The sequence below is a fragment of the Sitodiplosis mosellana genome, unplaced genomic scaffold, assembly GCF_009176505.1.
Source record: "Sitodiplosis mosellana isolate CC-2019 unplaced genomic scaffold, AAFC_SMos_1.0 Smas_scaffold_6191, whole genome shotgun sequence".
Classification (NCBI taxonomy): domain Eukaryota; kingdom Metazoa; phylum Arthropoda; class Insecta; order Diptera; family Cecidomyiidae; genus Sitodiplosis; species Sitodiplosis mosellana.
Genome location: NW_022601432.1, coordinates 6,453,523 through 6,476,972, shown reverse-complemented (window position 1 = coordinate 6,476,972; position 23,450 = coordinate 6,453,523). Strand labels below are relative to the sequence as shown.

Here is a 23,450-nt window from a genome sequence, read left to right as displayed (position 1 = left end):
TAACGAAAATTTTGTAATTTTTGTCTCTTTTTCTTACCGCCGTCTCCGCCTGATCCACCGTCTCCACCGGATCCACCATCACCACCTGATCCACCAGAGCCTATGAATACAAAAACAATTGGTTTATTATTTGCTGAATCGACCATGTCAATAGTGTTTTGGTTAATTATCCGAATTGCAATGGAGAAGATCAAAAATAGATTTTCCAACGTGAATTAACCAAAATCAACGCACCAATACATATACACTATTGTATCGTATAACGTAAAGCATTATGTCATGTTATTGTAAACCAGAGCGTGTTATGAGCTGATATTAGCAGCACTAACTAACGTCAGCTGCCGACGAGTATGCGTTGCGTTATTTCAACGCATTTGCAGTATGTGTAAGTAATCATAGCATTGGATCGTTCAATCATAACAATGGATCGTTCAATCAAAATTTTATACTGCAACGCAACGCTCACTCGTGATTTCAGTAGCTGACGTTAGTTAGTGCTGCTGAAGTAAGCTCATAACACGCTCTGTCGTTAACAAAATGTTGGCAACTCCATTGGAATTCTATTTCATCACTGATTCATCATCTTATTTTTAAGCGGCAAATTCAATCTTTCAAACCTGCTGGAAAAAGATAGCGACTAGGTTTGTAGTTCGTTTGATGTTCTACAATAATGCTGAAGACACCTAATCGTTATCTATTTCCAGTAACGAGAAAAATGCAAAAAACGTCTTTTCCACTCAATGCTGATCTGCCAATTGTGTCACTTTTGCTCGCAACTTTATTTGTCTATTTTTGCTCAGATTTTTCCGTCTCATTTATGGATAAAGAGCTCATAAGTTGTTCTCTTTTTCTATGGGTGTCATATGTTAGATACGAAAATAGATTTGCTGCATTGTCCAATACGAGAAATGTTTTCGGTAGCAACGCCTTCGATTTCAAATCTTATTGTATGAATGTACAAGCGAAACACAATTGATTTTGATTATGAATGTCAGTCGGCGACATTATTCGTATGTTCAAGTAAAATGAACTGACAAAAAATTTACTTCCGCAAAGCGTGACGGTTAACAGAGGTGACGGATAATGGGAGGACGGATAATCGAGGTTCCACTGTACAATTAAAAATAAAAATGTAACAAAGAAACAATATCGTTCGTGCTGAATTGGTTCCGAAATAAAGATTATAGGAACTAGTCAATTAGGTAAAAATAAACGAAAATGTACAAGAAAATTTAAGAGAAAATTATAACGTGAAGGGGTTTTAAGACGTTTTCCCCGCCAAGTTGTCTTCTGTATATACAAATAATGAACATTATGGCAATAAAGAATAAGAATAAGAATTGTTCTACCAGCTCTGAAGTTCCTATTCCCTCCGATAACACATGCTATCTCACTCACATTTACGTGCAAATTTTACCCGCATTATTTATTATGTTGTGTATAATGTTTAAACGCATTGAAAAAAATAATGGGAAATTACGTTCATTAACCTTCAAACCGTGAAACCTATTTTATAACGTTGTTCGTGAAACCGGTGCCTGAGTTCCCCAAGTGCATTTTTGTATGAAAACCAGAGTGTGATAAGAGATAAACGATTTGTGTCTTGAGGAAAGTTGTAGAGCATGTCAATTACTAAAATATTCTTGCAAACACTATTCCGTTATCTCCGATCAGTTCCGCGAAAAACCGCCAAAAACGCGAAAAACGCGAGATTTTCCATATCGTTTTTTACAGAACTGATGGGAAAAATGATAACATAAAAATCGCGTTTTTCGCGGTTTTTTGAGTAACTGATAAGAGATAACAAGTTGGTGTCTTCAGGAATGTTGTAGAACTCAACTTTTTCTACAGCTTTGCTGAAGACAGATTTCCCCTAACTCTTATCAGTTACGCGAAAAATGACAAGTAAAAAACCCGTATTTTTCGCGGTCATCTGCGGTTTTTCGCGTATTTTGCGCAACTGATAAGAGATGAGAGATATCTGTATGGGACAAAATTATAGAGCGGGATAAGTACTACAGTATTTTTGAAGATTTTATATCCTTATCTCTTATCAATTATGCGGAAAACCGCGAAAAACGCGATTTTTATGTTATCATTTTTCGCGTAACTGATAAGAGATAACAAGATAAAGTCTTCGGGAATGTTGTAGAACTCAATCTGTTCTACAACTTTGCTGAAGACAGATATCTCTTATCTCTTACCACTTCATTAAAAAATTAGATAAAAAAAATACGCGTCTTCCGCGTTTTTTGCATATTTCGCGGAACTGATAAGAGATAACGGAATAGTGTTTGTAGAAATATTGTAGTACTTGACATGCTCTATAACTTTGCTCAAGACGAAAATCTTTTATCTCTTATCACACTCTGGTTTTCATACAAAAATGCACTTTGGGCACTCAGGCACCCGATTCACGTATAGCGCATCACACATGCTTATGCACATATGTGATGACGTAGTATGCGTATGTGAGTATGTTAGCGCAATTCATGTAGTCAAATGTTCAACAAATCGAACCATCTTTGTGTAAATCATTTATGATGAAAAATGATAAAGATATAAGTGTTTAAAGTTGGTCTTGAGCACTCAGTGCCCGATTCACGGTTCTAAGGTTAATAACTTTTACAAGCGACATCCATAATATGGATAAAAATTGCACGCAAGTGTGAGTGCATGAATTTTCAGCTTCCGAGGGAATAGAAACTTCGGAGCTGGTGGAATGACGGCTCAATGGGAAGCCATCGATTTTTGTTCATAGACGTTTGAGGATGATGGATAGATTATTTTTGCCGAATTCCGTTCGAAAATACGAATTATTATTCGGCACTCTGAATTGTTCATACAAATTCCCCATGTAGACAATCGCAACACAGCCGAAAATCGAAAACAAAGTTGAAATTTTTTTTTCGATCTTGATGCAGTATGCGGTGAGAGCCCAATCCATTGGTGTTGACTCCACATCGAAATTCGCATTCCTTATCAGTTCGTTATCACTGGGAAGCAATTGTTAAAATAAAGGAGAATCATGCTATGGTTCACTTTTGTTTTCACTCTGAACATGTGGCATTTTCATTTCAAACGCATTCCACGTGCCTCTATTACTTTGAACCAACTTTATGTTAAGGTTTTATTTTATTAAAAGTTTGGAGGTCAAGATTATTCTTACCGATTAATTCATTGTTTGGCTAAACTGACTTTGTTATAGATAAAATACCCAAGATTTTGTCGACGTGAGACTCAGTAAAAAAATGAGAGTAGAAAAACTTGTAATATCTATGAATTAAGTAGGAACATCGAACTCTATTTTATTTCGATAGACATGTCTAAGTGTGCTTTTAAATGTAGAAATATCTTTTTTCGCTAGATGCGCGGAAATTCAAACAAAATGAAGTAAAGTCTGATATTTCTGATTTATTCGGTGGACGTCACGAATATTTCTCTATTTTTTTCAAACTGTGCACGATCTAAGCAGACATGTTTGATTTTCGAAGTGAAAAATGAAGCGAATACATTGGTAAGTGCTGAAGGAGATGACACCAAAAAAAAAATCATTGGTTTATCGACATTGCCGTGCTTAAGAAATTGAACTAAAGAACGTTTTAGCTGAAGATATTTAATCGTTTCTAAAATGTCACAGCGAGTTTATTGCTTCAGATGAGCCGTTCGACATGTGTGTAAAGTGATATAAAGTGATTAGGACGGTGTTACGTTATCAATACGCTATGGAGTTGAATCGAAAGCGTCGTATCGATCAAATATAATTATTGTTCTCATGTCCACAATTGTTTTCACCACAAGAGTACCACGTGTTTTATTCACTTTATTTAAATCTTACCTTCTGAATCATCCTGCTCGTCGCATTCACATTCAGTGTCTTCAAACAAATTAGATAGCCATTCGTTTCGACATTCGGATTCATCACAGGCTACTTGACCTGGTGCTAACACAATATCTTCAACTTCATCTTCTTCACAATCACAATGTGTTTCTTCCATAGAATAAACATGCTCTCGTTTGGCTGGTTTATTCCCCACAAACGTTCCTGATACAGCCTGCGGGGATAGCTACAAAGACAATATATGCACAGTTAAATTTACATGTTATTATGACTACTGATTTTTCTTTAAATAATATATAAATAACACGTTACAAACGCTAACGTTTGTTCTCAGTTTCGATATATTGATTCACATCTTCTTTTTTTTCTCAATCGAAAATTTTCACATATTCTCATGCACATCTTAATATTTTTCTTAATTTGATATAAAACAAAATTTACAGCACCTGTATCACAACCGTCGCTATTATCAATAAGACTAAGGACTTCATTTTTAAATTTCAAAAAAATGAATGATAAATGTGTGCAGTCGCCAGGGACTTATATACTCTTGAAAAAATCTGTCCACTGTTTGCTTGCCATTGATTGCGAATACGATTTTATTTTTGCATTGGCTGTTAATCTGCATTTCAAAATTCACGCCATACCTTTTTTTTTTTAAATTGGAATATAGATTATAGGTGTGTTGGTTACCACACACGAAATGCGATCCTCGTAGCATTTACTTGAAAAATAAAGAATAATATTGGAACTCATGCTATGCCATGCAAATGTTTTGCAATTCTGGCATTTTGCGAATGAAAGATTTTAGTTTTTAATTCGTTAACACATGATTCACCAAATATTCGATTTCCAATAGATTGATCTTCAATAAAAAAAAAGATATTCCATTCAAAACCGGGCGTTATTGAATTAGTATGATGTATTTCCATCGCCATCATAATGTTTATTGTCGATATTGTGTTAGTCATCAATAAAATGAAACATTAGAATAAAATCGCAAGGCCTAAAATCACGAAGATGCAGGCATATGGGACTCAGATATGGACACGGCAGAAGGAATTCAATAGAAAGCCATATTTAAAATGCAATAGTACTTATCCCCGATGGACTATACAAAAAAAATTATAACCAAAAAAGATCATTTGAAATCGATTCTATTCCTGAAAATAACAAAAATCAGATCTTTTTCTACAAATCTCTATATGTCAAAAAAGAAGTTACGATGATCTGAAAAAAGAATTTTCGTCTCCGTGTGTATATCTTGTTGGAGCTATAACCGTCAAACAAAAAAGAGGAATATTAAATAATTTACCCATCGATAAGAAATAAATTATTTCTGGAACCATGAAAAAGAGTCGAACGCTTCAATCAAAGTTTCAAAGCAATTTCTCATTTGTATGCAACGGATTCAAGTTCCACAGTTTTGCTTTTATTTCCGTAAGATTGCAATTTGATTTTTGGTGATTCAATTGACGCTTCTTCGTTTATTTTTATAGATCAAAATCAGATCGATCTTTACATTAATACTTCGCTTAACCAATGTACCGGTAAAAGGAATGTTGATAAAAGCATGATGATTGTATGCAAAATTTGCATTCCACTATTTTTATTCGTTAATTGTTTTCATTCCTTTGTTACTTACTCTTTCTCCACAAGCTGTGTATCATTAAAATATGGCTTACCTTTGATTCTTTCAAAGCATAACAAATCGTTGATTAGAAAAACGTCACAAGTACAAAAAAAGGTTCGACAATTTGACAAATTGATTTGAATGTAAGTTTAATTATTTTCCATTTCTATTTGATTGGTTTTCGAAACAGAAAAAAAATACATTGAAATATACATCATGAACCTAGAAACTAAAATTCATCGCATAAAAAATGCAGATCTAATCCAGTCATAAGAATGCAATTTGCTTTGCTGATTGGTAGAGAACAAATTGATAAAAGTGCTAAGACATAAATAAAAAATGATCAGAAATATAACAATATGGTATAAATCGTAGTCGGGTTATGGTTTTGAAATGCAATCGTTGCACGAGTACGTATTTTTGGACTTATATTGCATGGAAAAAGCATGAGTTCGTATTTTATTGGGATCACCTTGAATATTTGCTTCTTCACATCAGTTCATGGTGCTTTATTTCACCACAAAACGTTAAAATTAAAATGATTTATTTTCAAGTCCTCAACTACGTAATGCATGTGCTTACAAAGTTAAGAAATTTTCTTTTAAAAATAAGATAAGTATGTAAGTATGGTATTTTTATTTTTATTTTTATTTGCAAGCCTCGTTCTCAGATATCCAATACCATTGAGTTTGATTTGCGAAATGTCAGCACATTTCGTTAGACTGTTGATTCCTTACAATAATATTGTTAGTATTTTTTCTTTGTTATTTCATTTTTAGAATAGCTGTCGATCATAAACAGTCGTTCAGTTTAGTCTTTATTTTATCATGCATTGCACATTCCATCATAGGCGAACAGATTTCGCAACATGTTCATTTGAAGCATAATTCTCACTAGTTTATATGTACAATAAAGCAAATCGTCTGTGTTAGACTTAGCTAAGAATTGGTTAATGCCCTAATATTGCGCTCTCGAAAAGCATCAAAAATTTAAAGAAATGCATGCATGTAACGCAGTTGCGAATCCTAATTGAAATGAGTTTTAATTTAATTGGAAATCGTTTTTTTTATTCAATAATTTAAGAGATAATATACGATCAATTCACTTTTACCATCTCTCATACCCAAAGCGATGTCTAATTTTTGTACAAGCTAATATGAAATAGACGCATTGAGATGCAATAAAAGAAATGTTGAAGAAAAAAAAATATCTCACATTTCTCTAAATACTCTGAATGTGAAACTTTTTTTTTCATAAAATCTTTTGATTCATCGGCTACTGAATGTGTGTGTGTGTGTGTGTGTGTATGTATATTTTGCTGTCTGTACTCTGTGTTTTTTCTCGTTTCAAATGTATACAGTCAATTTATCTGAAGGAGCCTACTGTTTGTTCACCTGAAATCTGGTTTAATTTGCATTTTTTCTGTGTTCAAATTGCAAACCGTGCACGATATTAACAATTGAAGTAGAATTGAGGAAAATGAAGAGTCTATATTACAAATTAAATCCAAAGCAGAAACAGTTGCGAATTCAAATGATTTGAACGTGTAGTTCACGTCAACGCTGTATTTACTTTACACTTTGCCAGGGCATTAAGCTTTATCGTTTGTATCTGCAATGGATTTGGTTTTGTTTAGCAAACAGCTGATTAGCTTGAATTATAATTATGGGAAGTATTATTTAAAAATGTTCTCATTTCATTTGCCCTGTAATCGGCTACTGTTCGATTTTGGTTTTGTATATCTTTGAGACTGGCTTGATTAAATTATTGTGTCTTTTTATTGCTATCATTTGCGCATTGTACTGATGCATCACTCAATAGACTATAACCAATATCACAACCGTTTTCACTTTGCTTTGCATTCACATTCTTTGCATTACTTTCGTTGTGTGAATCCGACACCGATGTCATCGTTTTCGTCCGTATCTCATTGGTATGTGTCGATCCATTATTTTTGTCTGCCAAATTGTTGTGGGCCACATTTTGCAGCTGGCAAGATTGAATGTCTTTGACCTCTTGTCGATTTGCGAACGCACTTTTTTTCAGTTTAATCTCATGAATCCCTTTTTGTGGTGAACTTTTTTGATGCGTCGTTCCAGTTGTTTCGATTGATTCCGGCGAAAACATATAACCGAAAAATTTCGATACAATTGGGCATAAGAGCATTTGATGCATGCATGCTATCAGTCGATAGTTGGCGCCTTGAAATGGATCCAAAATGGCCGGACAGATCATATGATTTAAATTAACTTGCGCTGACTGAAAATTGAACGAAAAAAAAAGAAGAAAGAACCAAAGATGATTTAAATTTAGATGATCGAATACATGGGATGTGTATGTGTAATGGTTTCAAAGAAAAAAATATTTGTTTACCACTGCAAAAAACTCCAAAATTCCATAATGATAGAAAATGAAAATGCCATACGCTGCAATGCTGTAGCTGAGATCCGTCAATTTTTCGGCTGCATAAGGGCCTATTGAAATTGAATAAAAGAGAATAGAACAATGTACAAATTGTAATTGTTGAACAAATGTAAGCTTTCAAACCTCCATGTCGCAGTAGATAAATTGGAATCACAAACATTAAGCCATGTTGGATATAATAAGTGGGTAGCTCAAATGTGATTTTCCTGGATTCATGTTCGGGGAATAAAAATGCCAACAATGGTCCATTCAAATAGTTGATGTGTATCCGAAACAATGTCGTGGTCCATTTGGATGGTTTTGCTGCCAATAAATACACTTGAAGCATTGAAGTCACATGGCATGGATTCAGAATATAAATTGCGGTGCGTGTGCACAGTTTAAAGCCCATTTCTAGGCCCAACAAAAATGTCATGGTGATCAATAGCAATTGCTTGCCGAACACAATGCGATCGGTGCCAGTATAATTGATTTGCAATGGAGGGAGTTTTGACATTCCATATTTGAAAATACATATTGCAACGGGAATTAGAGTTAAACTTTCGGCAATGTGTCGAGTCGTTGTTAAGTAATTGACACATTCGAAACCCGTGTTGCGTGGAATGGAACCATTGACACCGTCATATGCCCAACCCCAGCGCATTTTCACAGACCCAGCTTATTCGGTATGAAGTGAATCAAAATGCAAATTTTGCGGACGTTCACCTATGGACACTCCCTTGATACTCTCGGAGTATTTTCCAACACGTTCACTTGAAGGATCCAAAAGAAATTACTGTAAACAAAAATAGAGACAAAAATTAATCAATTCATCTAGAAGAAATGGTTTCTGTTTCGCTTATGCAAATACACTACAAAAAAATAAGGTCACTTTATCATAGATGTTATCAGCGACGTTAGCAATGTTTAATCATTTACATTTAAAATATTAGATACGAAAGACAAACACAAAAATGTCAAGAGTGTAAGCGGTAATTTAATCGAATAGCGTGTTTAATATACCCAACAAAGAAAGTCTATTCAATATTCAATTAGAACCTAATAAACTGTTGTCACCTATTGTAAGTGATCAAAGCCAAAAAAAAACAACCACAGGGGACTTTTCGTAGACTTTCGTACACACTCATTAGTGCAAATTGAATATAATAAATGGAAATAGAAACCTTTCAAATTGGCCACTGCCAACACATTTTTATTCCATTGAATTTGATTATTCAGGTTAATGAGCTTAAATTTCAATTCTTTTCTTTCTTTTGCTTCGTTCATTAAACAAATCATCATGCGCTGTAATCTGATCGCCCGGAAAATGAAATTTCAACATGTGTGTATTTGTAAAATATGTGACATTTTGAATTTAGGATTCGCACGTTGGATATGTTGACATTTTCATTTGAGGTTGCATCTCGTCATCGCTTGTCAACCATATTTCTAATATGATGCACTAAATTATGCATAGGAATTGTGCGTCATACTTTTATTCGTTTGTGCAATTCAAGCGAGCAGCCACACGTTTCGATTATTTTCAGTGTACGTTATTTTTGTTTGTTGTTTCGAAAAAGAAGCAACAACAAAAGGAGATCGTCGTTTACGAAACGAAGAAAAAATCTGCGCATTTGTTCAGACATACAGAGAGAGTACGCACGAATCGTATACGGACGCTGCATAAAACTCGGTCGGTAACAAACAGCTGTACCACGCACCGGCATTGGATAAATGTACCCTTGGACTGAATTGAAAGGCATGAACGAGCTTATGAAATTTCATCAGAAAAAATGAACCATCTTTCAGACTGTAGTGTCATTTATATTTATTTCTCGTCGCCTTTATGAAATAAAGAAACTGACAACGGACTAGCAACAGCCAAAAGAACAGTGTGTTTCATTTTTTCGGTATCTCGCAAGCACTCAGTAATTCCACGCAATTCACAGCTCAACTGGATATATTCTTTACAATCGCTGCTTTTTTCGCAATGCTCGTGTGCGTGAGGGTGTGAGTATATTTTATTTTATTTCTGCGATAATTGCAAATTTTGATATTTGCATTTGGGACTACGTCAAAGTAAAACCAACCACCCATAATCACGGCTCATATGAATCTTTTGCGAAACCAAGCTCTTAATTTATTCACCTAAGATATATTTTCAAAAAGAATATAATAATAATATTGATCATTTCGATAAACAATCGAAAAATAACGAACCAAAGAGAAATAAATGTGTAGAAAGATCTTTTGTGATTTTAAAATTACTTTTACGATTTCATAATTGCTGCACGTTCACAGGATTGAAGAGAAAAAGTGAAAATTGTCATCACCTGTACGCGCATTGTAAAAAATAAAACGCACATTTTGTATTTCATGCACAATTTCAATAATTCCAATTTTAATTTCTTTCGCAAATTGCTCATGTCAACCGAGTGATTCGACGATCAATACAATGGGCAAACATATTTTATTGATTTTCTTGAAAAACGATGTTTTTTTTCTCGTGATTTGTTAATGTACATTTATAGTAGTAAATATCGATGATTGGGATTTGAACGATTTTCCAGTTAACCGAGAAAAACCCCATTTGTTGTCTAGTCTTCAGCGCATCAATGTATGTGAATAGAAAAATTAGTTATTTTCTACTGAAAATAAAATGAAAAGCGTCATCACATTTTTATGATGATTGATGTTTAAGCTTTGATAACATTTAATCCAGCGAACCAACTGAGAGAGAGGGAGAGAGAGAGAGAGAGAGATAATTCAATGAATGGCAATTACGTTTCTCTTAATTTGGTTTTTGCCATGCAGTTCGAATGCATAATTTTAATTGAAACTATTTGGTATGCGACTGATGTAGTCCATGTTATCAACACGTGTTTTTTCATAATGAATCAAGAGTTATTAATTGATTCCATTTTTCTTGTATGGATTTAAAAAAAAAAGTTGGACCATATAATGGGAGTCAATTAGTCTATGACTGCAATAATCAATACTGAAAATGATTTTTTTTTTTTGGTTGATACATTTTTCCTTGAAATCGAGAGACAATACTCATGAGCACTATTTACTAACTTCATACGAATACTTTTCATTGCAGATAATCGATATCTTGGAAAAGTTCAGACATGAAGTGCAGAACCAATGAAAAACAAAACAAAAATAAACAAAAAATTCAATGCAAAACTCAAATGAATGTAAAATAATGAAGCAGTCAAAATCAAGCAAACACAAATCAAGGAAGTCATTATATCAACACACAAAATATCTAACCACCGTACGTAAATAATAATAGTATGCTCAAAACGAGGTTGTTACATTTTCCCCACCAATACATGCACACACACACATATATACACACTGAGACGCTCACACAATATAACTACCGCGTCAATATGATGCATGGCAATCGTAATAACGAAAAATCCAAACTCCCCAAGCAAATCTGCACATACGGATATCATCACATCAAAACAAATCTCTATATTCTAATTGAAGAATTGTTTTACCTTGATTTGCAAATAGCAACCAATTTAAAAGAAAAAAAAAAGTGTTTATTGGAGATAAGTCACTTTGTAATCAGATCACAATAATAGTCCGTTTAGAGATGAGAATCATTTGGTCGTGTAAATTTTAACACCAAAAATTGCTTCAAATTCACTGACATCCCAAAACCAACAAACAACATTCCAAATAGATAGTTAAATTAATTACATAAATCATTCCCCCATAATGTTGGTGTACCGTTATCCCTTTTTTTCTTTTTCCGCCGTCGCAATGCGTTAATCTCCGAATGGATTTTCTTCTGCTGTTGTTTTTCCTAAACTACTTTTTCTATTATTGTTGTAATCAAACACTTTCAACGATGAAAATCTTTGTTCTTTTTGGTGTAAAACTAATCACTGCACTCTAAACAATGTTTGAGATATCGTGGAGGTTTTCTATTTTGGCAACGTGAATTGTCAAGAGCGTCGTATATTATTAGTTCACGTTGCACTATAGACTTTTCGCTGTGTCCTTAATACTAACAACATACGATTTACAAGTCGCGACTGTCGTCGTCGACGTCGTTATTGGTTAGGTTAACGGCATAATTTGGCAGTGTAGAATGTCAAGCCACACGCAAATGTTGTTGGTTGCTGCGCTTGTGTGTGTATGTGTATGTGTGATTAGATAGTTTCATTAGAGCTTGTCCAAGCGATGTTTTCGATGGTGTAATATTTGGTTGAACCCACAATGGGTGCTGTGTTATCCATATTTAATATTGCTTGCATTTCAATTGTTGTATTTTTTTTTTCTCAGAAAACCAATGACATGCACTATTCATGGCATTCGCTTGAAGCAGCTGTGTAGCGATTGCACAAACATGACGGTTTGCTGTCGCCCAGCGTGGATCATGTCTTAGCTAACGCACACTGACACATTTAATTTGACGATATCTTCACACTGTTAGTGCTGTACCGAACAGCTGTCAAAGCGAATTAGATGTTTGTTTTGATACACACGGTCGATGAAAAAAAAATTCGTGGTATCGACGACGCAAAACACAACTAAGACAACTTACAAGTAATAAACATGTTTTCATCATAGTTTTAATGTGATGTTAATATTGAATAATATTTCAACTTTGGCTATTCCACAGCGATAAATTGGTGAATGTGAATCGGTAGCATTGGACGTGTAATCAATCTGATCACCAATCAACAAACGCAAGCCATAATATCAACGACAATGAATAGTCCATCTTCAGAAGCTACTGTTCAGGCAATCAATCATGAAACCGATCGATATCCATTCTGTATCGTTTGGACACCAATTCCAGTACTCACATGGTTCTTTCCGTTCATCGGACACATGGGAATCGCAATGTCTAATGGTATAATACGAGATTTTGCTGGCCCATACTTTGTATCCGAAGATAATATGGCCTTTGGCAGACCAACCCGTTATCTTGTGTTAGATGTATCGAAAGTGCGCAATGGAAGTACACTCGAATGGGATGAATCGATTTCAAAGGCATCTGTGGTGTACGGTACACGTATGCACAATTTATTCTGGGACAATTGTCATTCGCATGTTGGCATGGCATTGACCAATATGAAATACGATGGATCTACGAAGTGGAATATGGTTCGTTTGGCCAGCTGGATGTTTTTCTGTGGGAAATATGTTAGTTTTGCACGAGCACTTCAAACGTGGCTTCCCTTTCTAATGATATTAGGTGTTTGTGCAATTTTCAGCTATTTTATGTAAAAAAAATCCGTTTTTAATAATTTGGACCAATGGAATCAGTCATTATAATGCATAACTATATATGGTTTATAAGGCTAATAAATCGATACAGAAACGCATCAATTCGAACCATTCGTTGGTTTGCAACACATTTTCAGTGCGTTACCAATTAAAACCTCATTTATGACTGAATTCATCATTTATATCGTTTACTTTCCTCAGAATTATTGTAATTTGAAGTCAACTAAGAAAACAATGATCATTGAACAATGCAATTGTACATATTGCAAATAAATCAAAATATTAGATATGAAAGTAATTTAAACCAAATTATACGTATTTTTATTAATTCAGATAAATAAATACTCACACTGAATGGAATGTAAGAGCTTCTTCTGTTCGAAAGAAAAAAAAATTGAACCAATTTTTTCATTTCATTTTTGCGACTTTGCGTTGTTCTTTTATCCAAAATGCGGTAAGACTCAGATGCTTTACATTTTTTTTTTTTTATTTAGAGGAGAAAGACGTATTCAATTCAAAGATCACATGCAGTTACTATGTGTTTATGTGATTTTCTCTTTTTGATTTTGTCAAAAAAAATAAACTTCTTACAAAAAGTATACAGAGCCAATTAAAAAGAGCCGTGGCTTTTATTTCATTTGTTTTCATTAAATCAAATTGGATCATTTGTTGTGGTTTTTAGTTTCAAGGCTAATGTGTTGCATCACATTACTTTGTTAGTCTTTTGTTTTCATATCTATAGGTGAGATTGAGAGTAGTGTATGTTTCACTGACTTTGCTATGAAAGAGAAGAGTAAGTTTCTTTCGGCTCAAAAATGGTTAAAGGCGAGTATGTTCATTTTTGGCGGGTCGTCACGGTTTTTTGCGGTTTTCGTGGAACTGATAAGAGATAACAACTTGGTGTCTTCGGCAAAGTTGTAGCACTCGAAGTCTTCTATAACATTGCTTAAGTCAGTTATCTCTTATCTCTTATCAGTTCCGCGAAAAGCGCGAAAAATGATAAGAAAAAAAAGTTCTATATAAAATTTGCTTTTTTTATGTGCGCGATTTGCGCGCAACTGATAAGAGATAAGAGTTACCTGTCTTCAGCATGTTATAGAAGACCTCGAGTGCTACAACTTTGCCGAAGACACCATGTTGTTATCTCCTATCAGTTGCGCGAAAACCATGAAGACCGCAGAGGCTAGACGGTACTACGACAAACTCTACTTTAACGCCAACAGAATCATCAGAAAACATAGTCGCCTTTTCAAAAATATAAATCGAAGAAAAAACATACTCCACTCTCAATCTCACCCATAGATATCTGGATTCTATTACATTTACTGGTTACAATAGAATCGAAAGACATCTATTGGCATCAATAGTATCCGTTTCTTTCTATCACTCGTTTTGAAAATTGTTTTTTTTTATTATATTTTCATTTTCTCATTGCAAATGTTCAATTCTTAAAAAACTACAATGAACGAAAAAATGGAAGAAAAACAAAAAATTGGTGGAACGTAAAAAAATGCACAAATTTTGTTTTTGTTTCGCTTTTATTGCAAGCCATCAGCGACGTAGATTTAATTTCTAAAACAACAAAACATGTTCATTTGATAGGAGAGAAATGCAGAGAGAAAAACGTGTAACGTGAACTAATCAGCACGCAAGTAATACATGTTTGTTTTTTCTTCTCTGCCATCTCGTTCATTTGGTTTCTCATTTTTTTTTAATATAAAAAAATGCACTTTTGTTCTAACTGTAAACTCATCTTATGCGCGGAGAGAAAATTTCGAATCGAACGAAAAGAAAAAAAAATTAACTTAATAATGTTACATTATTTTGACATCGTTATGTCGTCGTTGATTCACTATTTAAAATCATCATGTTTCGAAATGTTTGTAAATAGCCGTTACATATGCTAATACTTGCATCCAATCAGGACGTTCCTGTTGACACATGTTATTTATATTCTGTGGAATTAGAGAGAGAGAGAGAGAAAAATCACCATAAAATCATCGGTATGTAATGGAAATTAAATTGCAAATCAAAAAGTAAATTGACTAAACCAATCGAAATATATCGTTACGTACAAGAGTTGTGTGGATTCCAACACTTTCGGCGGCCTGAAATGCAATCGTGAAATTGCGACGTTTATCATGTGGCCCAAGAGTATCGTAGGGAATTTTATCTTTCAAATATGAATGTAATATGGCACAAAATGCCAGCCCATCGTTCCATGATGAACTGAAATTCGTTATGTCAATGTTCCGATAGCCAACTGTCTTGTTTTGACACCATTTCAGTAGGGCATTTCGTTTGGAACCACCATTTTTCACCAAAGCACTCAACGGATCTTTTCGCTCACCTATGCGTGTGGGTAGAAAAATTACATTAATTTCATTTTCATCAAATGGGATTTAAATTGCCCTTTTTTTTCTTCAAATACATACCCATAATGAATCCGTATTTTTGATTGGCATCCAAATTGTTGGATGTGTTTATCGTTTGGGTAGATTCAATTGCACTGCCACTGTTAACCTTTGATATCGTATTATTGCCATGGTTGTTGTTGTTATTTATGTGAGTACTGTTATTGTGATTGCCATCACAATTGAAATTAGGCGACTGTTTTTCCAACAACGGACTACGATTACTAGTTAGTGATGCGTGCAACTAGAGAAGGAAAATTGCGGGGGGGGGAAACGATTTTTTTCGATTGCATGATTATTATTGTATTGGTTATATTTGTATTGTACCTTAGATTGATCCACAATCATATTACTACTGTCACTGCTCCATTCACTGGTTGCATTCCTTGTGCTAGTCTGAAGAATTGGAGCGTCCGACATGAGACTGTTTATGCTAGATGACGAGCTATGTGAGTCACCCGTTTGACCATTTGACTTAACCTGAAAACCCCGGAAAATACGTTTCATTTCTCTTTCTAAATAATTCTACTGGTGAACAAAACAGAACGGTGCTCATTCTTACGTGTGTAGATGTTTTTTCAATGCTCTCAATTAAACTTTTGACTGATAACCGAGAGTCTTGACGTGAGATTCCAGCGCGTTGACGTCGTTGCGCCATTTCCTGCTGCATCACCGTACTCAATAACGATGTTTGTGATTCCTGTGCTGCCACAGCTATTGGACGACAATAATTTTATTAATTTCCTTACTTCCTCATCCATTCAATTATTCAAAATGTAAAATAATTTACCTTTACTTAGTCTCAGATTCTCTTGTTCAAGAGTGCGAATACGCTCCTTCTGTGTTTTATTATCAATGACCAATTGTTCGTGAGCCGTTTGAGCTTCGGTTTTAAAATCGTTGGCCACTCGGACGGTCATTAGTAGATCGGATTGAAATTGTTTCCATTCTTCATTTTCGAATTTCCGTAATTTTCGTTCATTGTTCAAAGCGTCTTCTTTTTCAGACAGAATTCGCTCCGTTTCACCCAAATGGCGTTGTGTTTCGGACAATAAACTCTCCAGCTGGGCTTTATCTTCCAAATGACACTTACACTGCACTTGCAATTCGGTGAGGTTTTCCTGTGCCGCTTGTAGCTCAAACGACAGCTTGGTTTTTTCCTGTTTCAACTGCTCGAATTTGTATTCCAGATCGGATAGTGCACATTTGGCATTGTTTCGAGTGACTTTACACTCTTCAGTCACGGCAGCAATTTGATCTTTCAATTTTTGTACCTCGCACTGGCTTTTCGATAATGATTCTTGCAATACCGTCATTTCACTCTCCAATAAATCCTTTTCCTTGCGCGCAACATCCAACAATTCACTCAAATCTGATTTATCGCCACCGGCTCGCTCCTGTTCAAACTCATCGATTTTGGATCGTGCGTTTTCCAACAATGTGGACAATCGACTGATTTCGATTTGACGTTGGCTACCCTCTTCGCGTGCTTGTGATAATTCAGCATCGGTTTGTTTGCGTTCAGCTGCGCTTGCATCCAATGTTGACTCCAACAAGCCAATTCGTTCGATAAGTCGTAATTTTTCGGCGGCCGCCGCTTCCAGCGCCGTTCTCATTTCTTTAATATCCGATTGTAATTCCTCGTGCTTGATAAACATACTTTCACGTTCCTCCTGTGCACTTTTCAATAGATCCAGCAGCTTTTGTTCACGTTCAGTGGTCATAACAGCATCCTGCTGATCTGATTCACGTAACAGTAATTCTGAAAATTTACAGATTATTAGTATAAAAATAACTTCTTTTTTTTATCACTAGACACTTATCAAAATAACAATAATAATAATAATGTAATATTTTTGCTTTATTCAAATCGTGTGGTTTTTTATCACATCACTTCGCACGAACAACTACTTACCCAATTTTTCTGTTTGACGACACAACGATTGAAACAGTACTTCTTTCTCGTCGATCAGACGATCGTTATCGGTTTGAAGTTCAGTCAGTTGTGATTGTAAATCGGCCAACTCTTGTAATGTTGCTTGTAATTCTTCGTTTGTTGAGTAGTGCGTCTCTTCCATCTATCGCGATTTATTGAGGTAGCACAAGTGCGCGCGCGGCAAAAAAAGTACCCCCCGATTAATTGTTCACATAGACCGTCATCATCATTATCATCGTCGTTGCCATTTGAGTGCACACACAGTGTATTTATAATGCACGCAACACATTTTTCCAAACCAACGAATAATTGGAGCAAAAAGCGCAATTGGGGAAAAAAAAGAAATTGTTCAGTTAAATTAAAAGAAGAAAAAAACGCATACACACACACACACACACACACGAAATAAAACAACGCACATCAGCAAATAAGACGAACGAAAAAAAAAACACTTGAACTGTTAGAAACACACAAATTGGATTAAAACCGAAGAAATTTAATTAAAATAACATTAACATTGCTGAATGAACGAATACACACAGCAAACACAGTAGCTGTGTAGGTCTAACAAAAAACAATTTTGTGCTGGTGAAAAGTTTGATATTGTTTTTGATCAATTGTGTGTGCTGACTTTGGTTTTCGGTTTCCTCTGTCTCACATTTTGTTTTGATTTAGCGTTTAAGTTGAGATTTTCCCTTTTCGCATTATAATTTGTCGCACAGTACACACTCAAGTGACAGTTGATAGCCGCTGTGTGTAGAATAAGAATAATTTGTGCACGTTGCGGTTTTGTGTTTGTTAAAGTGGATTTATGCACTGCTCCAAAGTTAACTTCGATTATTTTTCACAATTCGCATCCTACAATTGATTCTCCGATTCTCGTTCGATGTGTTCTTTTTCTTCATCAACAAATATTCAGTTGTGCGTGCACCGAAGTGAACCGTACACACAAACATACACACAAACACCAAAATTCAATTTCACAAAATAATCATTATATTTAATTTCTAATTACTGAGCATGGATGCTGAAAAGGCCACGGTGAATTTTGTACACATTTATAAATGGGACTGCGTATCGAATGCATTTTAATCATCCAACCAACCAAACATCATCACCACCACTAAAAATAAACAATAAACACAACGAAGACACTGGCTTTTGGTTCGTTGCCAGGGCTAAGATTATAGCGCGAAGATTTAAAATCAACGACAAAATAAAAAAAAAGTGCTCAACTCGTTGGAAATGGCAACAAACTAATCTGGTTGCTTTTGTCATTCATTTTGAAGAGCGAGACAATTATTTTGGATTTAGTGAACGGCACGCGAGTGACCGCATTTGAGAGTAGTGTTTCTTCTTTGACTCTAGCGAAAATTGCTGAATTGCAGTACGGAAAAAAAAACGAAAACAAATACAGCAACTTAAACATCGACACAACGCGGCGAAATAATTGTTTGTGTGTTTTATTTCTTTTTCGGCCGTTGTAATGGAAACTATGATCTGTAACGTATCGTGTGCAGTGTATTGTGCGTGCTTGTTGTTTGTTCTGCCTCACCAAAAAAGCGCACAATTTCTTCTTCTTCTATGTCTATTGACTAGATCGAGAGGAGAGTATGTGAAAAAATTCTAATATATTTTGAAAGAGGAGAGTATGCTTTCTGATGATTCTGTTGGCGTTAAAGTAGAGTATGTTGGAGTACCGTCTAGCCTCTGCGGTCTTCACGGTTTTCGCGTAACTGATAGGAGATTACAACATGGTGTCTTCGGCAAAGTTGTAGCACTCGAGGTCTTCTATAATATTGCTGAAGACATCTATCTCTTATCTCTTATCAGTTGCGCGCAAATCGCGCACATAAAAAAGCAAATTTTATATAGAACTTTTTTTTTCTTATCATTTTTCGCGCTTTTCGCGGAACTGATAAGAGATAAGAGATAACTGACTTCAGCAATGTTATAGAAGACCTCGATTGCTACAACTTTGCCGAAGACACCAAGTTGTTATCTCTTATCAGTTCCGCGGAAACCGTGGAAAACCGCGAGGACCCGCCAAAAATGAACATACTCGCCTTTAACCATTTTTGAGTCGAAAGAAACTTACTCTTCTCTTTCATAACAAAGTCAGATGAACTTACTCTCCTCTCGATCTAGTCAATAGATGTGTTGTTGTTGTTCTTTTTCTTCTTTCATCTTTATTTTGCACATTAAAATTAACTTAGAAGCCTGGTGCGTATGTGCACTTGCCGTGTTCTAATGAACATGTGAAGTGTGTATACGATACGAACGCGAATTGGAACAAACACAACTGTTAACGAATGTTACATTAGTCGCAGAGCATATCGTGTTCGGGCGCGAAATATTTAGTGACAGAATATTTTTGGACGATTTTTTTTCTCGATGGTTCTTAAAATAAAAGTGGCTCCGCACATGTTTCATCGTTACTGGTCCCAATTATTTTTTCGCACGGCCAATAGTTGTAATCTCATGAATCGTATTTATTTACAATATTTACATTAAACGTCTTCTATACGACACAAAACTCGAACAGATGCGCACTTTGTCGCTAGCTGTCGGTTTCTTTTCTTTTCAAATGTTTTTTGTTGTTGTTGTTTTTTATTGGTGCGATATTATTTCATGTGATCACATTGGAATTGCTTTTTTTCGAGCTTTGTATCGAACGACTATTCTCCTAATATCACCTGGGTGTGTGGATATCGTTTCGTTCACGCGATCTCAACACTCGCACATTTTAAACCACAAATCAAATCCTCGTTCGCACACATGTTAAACACATTAGATTTTTTAGGCGTTAACGAATTTGCATGCAATTTTCGTCTCCTATTATGTGTCTTTGCTATTCATAAGTTCTAATTAGCTTCTTTTTTTTCAGTTCATGTGTCATATCAGTCGCACGGAGTTCGCATTTATTGCCGACACACCGAATCATTTTATGGAGACAGTGAAGAAATTATTTTTGGCTCATGGGCCTTATTAGATATATATATACTTCTTCGGTTATAGTTGTGTGTATGGTGATGTTTCTGCATGCTCTACAATTTTGTATCAATTGTGAACCGTCATTCAATTTATTAGCATTGCGGATCGTTATCATTGAAATATGAAGAATGAAAACACCTTTTGTTTCGGCTAATCGCAATCGAATAGCGATTTGATAAATGAAAAGAACTCCAAATCGATCCTCGGCCGATATGTTCTCCTAAATGGCGAACGGCTATCATTTTCGGTTCATCCAATTTGTGCATTACGATAAAAAAAAAGAAATAAAACGCCGTGCAATTATACCTGAATAATTTTATCTTGTAAGCATGCCACCGAAACTTCGCTACTCGATGAATGCTTGTCCCAATCGGGAGTTGTAATGCACGATGATCCTTCGCCATCATTCTATGAATAAAACAAAAAAAATTGGTTTTAGTAAAAAATGCGGCCGTTGTCTCTTTGTAATTGATTACTTACATTTGGTAAAGCTATAGATGCCGGTGCCGAGCTGTGCAAACGGTGCTGAGAATCATCGATAATTTGCTGCTTCTCGGCATCAGATAAAGGTGAGTTTACGACATCTCGTAAACGGTTTCGTAACGATTCATTTTCTTCGATCAATTGTTGACTCTCTCTGATTGCTTTATCATAGTTTACCTAGAACAAACACAAAACACACATGCAAAGTGGAAATGAAGATAAAATATTAAGTATCCGATGACATAAAATTTTAAACATAAAATTCTACAATACGTTTGTTTGTTCCTTCAAAAACTGTGAATTTTTTTTTGGCTAAAAGACCCATATAAATCTATGTTAATGTTGACACACCCGTCCGCGAAAAAAAATTGAAATGGAAAAGAATTTGCCCATTTCGAATCAATTCTATTCAAAAATTATTATTCATTTTGCTTCGTTGGAATACACATATTCAATTATTCTATGAATACAAATGAAATAAATCACATTGAAACGATGAAAAAAAAAGTCATTGGAAGTTGTCTGAATTATTAAGTGGGTGATATTTTAAATTAAATACAAGCGAATGCATTGATATTGAACGAAGACACGGATTGTTATCTATTATTTTCAATTCGGATACTCGGTCATTATTCAAATATCTCAATTATTTGATAAATGTATATATTCTGACAAAATAGTGGTGCCAATACAGCTCACTGGGTGGTCGGTTGTTTTTATTACTGGATGTAGAGAGTAAAATCGACAAGAATCGAAAGATTCATATTGTTAACATGATGAAAGAAAATTGCTAACGAAATCAAGTTTCTAGCAGAAGCTATAAAAAATCAAATAGCCAACAGTTCAATATGGCTTTGTGTCTCGATGTCACAAGCTCCCTAGATTTCAAAATGAATAGCTGACCGACTTGAACCAATGAATACCTGTAATTTCACTATTTCGCTTTGTAGCATCAACATTTCGCTTTTGTACGAAGACATTTCCATAATTTTGGCTTCGAGTGCCATTTTGTCACGTGTCACTTGTTCGAGATTCTCTTGTAGCTCATGAATGATTTGATGTTGCTGTAAATGGAAATAAAATGAAACCATTGATTAAATTCAAATTGCACTTGTCTTCAATTAATTCCTGTATCTTACCTGAATTTCATCGTGTCCATTAAAAGTATCTTCGGGTAGTTCATCGCTCAGTAAATCTCGCATGGAACTCGAATAGCAACTGCCACAACCATCATCGGGTCCGATTTCAGTGTCGCTATCTTTGAGTTCACCGGCCACCACTTTACCAATGCCGGTGGTTGTGTTTGAATTTGCACCAGTCGTTGCTACCGTTGTCGTCGAACCAATTATTAATTTATCGGGTGAATGTTCTGTCATCGGTATGGTCGTTTGATATGGATGGTGTTGCTCGTGATTGGTGGTAGTGGTGGCGGCGATATTGCGTGTGCGTCGTTTATTGTGTTGAGGTGTATTGGCCGGTGATGTGGATAATGCTGTTCCACTGTTGCCCACTGCAATCGATGAGTGTGATTTACTATTTGCTAGGCTGCTGATGAATCCGCTGGTACTTTCGCCGCCGCTACTTGTGCTATACAATTTCGTTGGGCTGGAACTATTTTTCAGATCGAGACTTTCATGCGATTCGCGAAACGTTGAATCGAAACGATCATTGGAACCGGTGTGTGGGACTTTTTTAAGTGTTGCTTTTGTTGATTTTGGTGTAGCTGCTGTTGCCGTAGACGATGATGATGCGGTCGATAATCCAATACTGTTGAGGCTTGATGTAGATGCGGCACCACGTATCTGGTTATTTGCATTCGATGACTGCTTCGAAGATCCAGACGGACCTTGTCCTCTACGAAACAACGATTTTAATTTGATCATTGCTCATTTAAGCGATAAATGTGAGTGTGTGTGTGTGTGTGTGTGTTTGTATGAATTTTCTTTCTATTCAGTTTGGATTCTGCAGCGTAGAACCAAAGTCACACGACTAACTGTGAGAGATGAAAAATCTACCAAATAATTGCGTTTGTTTTAGATGTGCAAATAAATCAAATTAGTTTTGGTGACAGTTTGATATTGCTGTTGTTATTTTTGTTCTGTTTTTTTTTTGCGTCACTTTACACACAGGCGTGCACACAGTGTTCTTGGTTAAAGAAAAATTTTTAATTTCTTTTATCCGATTGGGTCAATGTGTTCTATTTTTCACTTAAACCACCATTCTCATCCAATTCAATGGTCTTTTTTGCTCATCGACGTTGATTACCATGTTGATTATTTTAACACACTGATTTTTTTCTCTTTCTTTTTGTATTTGTTTCTTTATATAACTAATTTTTCTATTAAAAAAAAGAACGAAAATGTCCAAAATGATTTAATGAGTGGAAATTTATGTGTAGTTTCGCTCGACGAATTACTATAATTTAATAGTGATTTGTGATTTGGTTGTTGTTGTTGTTGTTGTTGTTGTTGTTGTTGTTGTTGTTGTTGT

General features: G+C 35.2%; 4 protein-coding genes across 31 annotated transcripts in view; 1 reads left to right on the top strand and 3 right to left on the bottom strand.

The window, feature by feature from the left end:
• Positions 1–37: 37 nt before the first annotated feature.
• On the bottom strand, positions 38–4,334 carry LOC129576554 (uncharacterized; the record flags this gene model as incomplete). Its single annotated transcript, XM_055461776.1, has 3 exons — positions 4,288–4,334; positions 3,839–4,067; positions 38–100 (listed from the first exon to the last, which is right to left on the bottom strand). Coding segments are annotated over exons 1-3 (337 nt in total), but the record flags the coding sequence as incomplete, so codon positions are not given.
• Positions 4,335–5,606: 1,272 nt separating this feature from the next.
• Positions 5,607–12,309, bottom strand: LOC129576986 (transmembrane protein 164). 4 transcript variants are annotated; one of them, XM_055463316.1, is made up of 4 exons: positions 11,390–12,309; positions 8,022–8,673; positions 7,848–7,948; positions 5,607–7,733 (listed from the first exon to the last, which is right to left on the bottom strand). In XM_055463316.1, exons 2-4 carry the CDS (start codon positions 8,539–8,541, stop codon positions 7,239–7,241), a joined length of 1,116 nt encoding a protein of 371 aa, XP_055319291.1. In that variant the 5' UTR covers positions 8,542–8,673; positions 11,390–12,309; the 3' UTR covers positions 5,607–7,238. The 4 variants fall into 4 exon arrangements, with proteins under 4 accessions (XP_055319291.1, XP_055319290.1, XP_055319292.1 ...); XM_055463315.1 differs by having other exon boundaries at positions 11,595–12,309; XM_055463317.1 differs by lacking the exon at positions 11,390–12,309 and adding an exon at positions 11,267–11,389.
• On the top strand, positions 9,449–13,442 carry LOC129576990 (transmembrane protein 222). 3 transcript variants are annotated; one of them, XM_055463324.1, is made up of 4 exons: positions 9,449–9,887; positions 10,981–11,157; positions 12,226–12,446; positions 12,523–13,442. In XM_055463324.1, the coding sequence occupies exon 4, from the start codon at positions 12,612–12,614 to the stop codon at positions 13,131–13,133; it is 522 nt and encodes a 173-aa protein (XP_055319299.1). In that variant the 5' UTR covers positions 9,449–9,887; positions 10,981–11,157; positions 12,226–12,446; positions 12,523–12,611; the 3' UTR covers positions 13,134–13,442. The 3 variants fall into 3 exon arrangements, with proteins under 3 accessions (XP_055319299.1, XP_055319301.1, XP_055319300.1); XM_055463326.1 differs by having other exon boundaries at positions 12,183–12,446; XM_055463325.1 differs by lacking the exon at positions 9,449–9,887 and adding an exon at positions 10,189–10,494.
• Positions 13,443–14,652: 1,210 nt separating this feature from the next.
• Positions 14,653–23,450, bottom strand: part of LOC129576982 (cytospin-A) — a 15,887-nt gene continuing 7,089 nt past the window's right edge. For 13 of the 23 annotated variants that reach the window (XM_055463294.1, XM_055463289.1, XM_055463290.1 and 10 more), the window contains 11 exons: positions 22,100–23,298; positions 21,884–22,024; positions 20,958–21,137; positions 20,784–20,885; positions 17,463–17,625; positions 16,338–17,309; positions 16,110–16,261; positions 15,875–16,027; positions 15,569–15,791; positions 15,209–15,483; positions 14,653–15,088 (listed from right to left, as the gene is read on the bottom strand). In XM_055463294.1, coding sequence (XP_055319269.1) covers positions 14,999–15,088; positions 15,209–15,483; positions 15,569–15,791; positions 15,875–16,027; positions 16,110–16,261; positions 16,338–17,309; positions 17,463–17,625; positions 20,784–20,885; positions 20,958–21,137; positions 21,884–22,024; positions 22,100–22,843 — 3,195 coding nt within the window. In that variant the 5' untranslated portion in view covers positions 22,844–23,298 and the 3' untranslated portion in view covers positions 14,653–14,998. Of the gene's footprint in view, positions 15,089–15,208; positions 15,484–15,568; positions 15,792–15,874; positions 16,028–16,109; positions 16,262–16,337; positions 17,310–17,462; positions 17,626–20,783; positions 20,886–20,957; positions 21,138–21,883; positions 22,025–22,099; positions 23,376–23,450 lie in introns of all 23 variants that reach the window. The other 10 variants (XM_055463307.1, XM_055463309.1, XM_055463311.1 and 7 more) reach the window with 2 other exon arrangements.